The sequence below is a fragment of the Anopheles bellator genome, unplaced genomic scaffold (assembly GCF_943735745.2).
Source record: "Anopheles bellator unplaced genomic scaffold, idAnoBellAS_SP24_06.2 scaffold02487_ctg1, whole genome shotgun sequence".
NCBI lineage: Eukaryota > Metazoa > Arthropoda > Insecta > Diptera > Culicidae > Anopheles > Anopheles bellator.
In genome coordinates, this window is record NW_026686609.1 from 1 (window position 1) to 1,335 (window position 1,335).

Here is a 1,335-nt window from a genome sequence, read left to right on the forward strand (position 1 = left end):
CTCAGTACGGTTTAAGCTTCGCGCGCAGCGCCCAGGGAAACAACCAGTACGATGCGTACCCGATGAAGCTGGCATCGCGCCCATTTTGCGAGTTCATCAGGACACACTACCGCGACTATCAACACATGTTTTTAAACTTTACCAACCTCCCGTTCGTACCACCGGAAGGATTGTGTCCCTTTCCGAAAGGCGAATATTGGGTGAAGGATGCGTACATCGATTCATCCGTGATTCCGATTGTCGTACCGGAGGGATTCTGGCGAGCAACCACCGAGCTGCGGATCAGAGAAACGGGTGTGATCGCTGCACGAGGAGCGATGTACGTGAAATTAACGAAAGAATATGTTTAATTCGTAGGCTCACGTAGCTGCTAACATGCTACACTAGTCTGAAGACAATATACAACATTCTGCAAGAGAAATTGGATATAATTTTATGAAATATTGGATATTATTTTTTAAACTATTGCATCTTCAAAGAACTCCAAATCGAAAACCATTTTATATCCTCTTTCGCACACGCTTACTCATTTTGTAGTTTCGAAATTACAGGGCTGGTACTTTACAGTTTTAGAGTATATCTGTCAATCCAGTACCAAACTTTAATTTCAATGTCTGTCAATGCCAATGTCATTTTAGAAAATGAATCGCTTGACAATAAAGCAAAGTGTTAAAATATTTAAAACATGTGTTCTTGAGCAACAGGCTGAAAACGCTCATACGCATTATGGCCTCTCAGCGTCATATGACCCTTATTTTTTGAAAACGACGAAGGGGAGCCTACCGCCAGTTCCGAGCGTTACCGCCAGATGCTAACAAATGGTTTACGGTCTGTAATTGAAGATATAGGGATTATGGACCAAAAGATCGTGTTTATGCTAACAAGCCTGAAACTTTGGAGCATTTGAAAAATAACATTCGCCAAGTCGTGGCCGACGTAGCCGTGTTTCACGCATAATGACAAGTACAAACGTTACGATAAAAAATCCATTTAAACTAAATGTTTTATATGATTTTTTAAAGTACTGTTTTGAAAATTTGAAATGGATGGCAGTTTGAAAAATGGCAGTACTCTTGTCAAATAATGGCGTGCTAATCTGTTGAACAGTACCTAGTCTGTTTCTATATCAATGATGATCCAGTTCGTTTTTATTGGGCACATCGGAATTGCTTGAATTGAACATTATTGGTTTGAATCAGTTGATCGTCTTGAATCAGTTGATCGTTGATCAGTTGATCAGTTGAACTTAGAGTTGATGATCTGCTGCGGTTCATTTCCGCATCTTTTTTCATCCTTATTTACAAGCAACCGTCCACTATTTCATGTACTACAATG

General features: G+C 40.1%; 1 protein-coding gene across 1 annotated transcript; it reads left to right on the forward strand.

The window, feature by feature from the left end:
• Positions 1–5: 5 nt before the first annotated feature.
• LOC131214791 (uncharacterized) lies at positions 6–393 on the forward strand (the record flags this gene model as incomplete). Its single annotated transcript, XM_058209123.1, has 1 exon — positions 6–393. A coding segment is annotated over one exon (345 nt), but the record flags the coding sequence as incomplete, so codon positions are not given.
• Between the last annotated feature and the right edge of the window lie 942 nt (positions 394–1,335).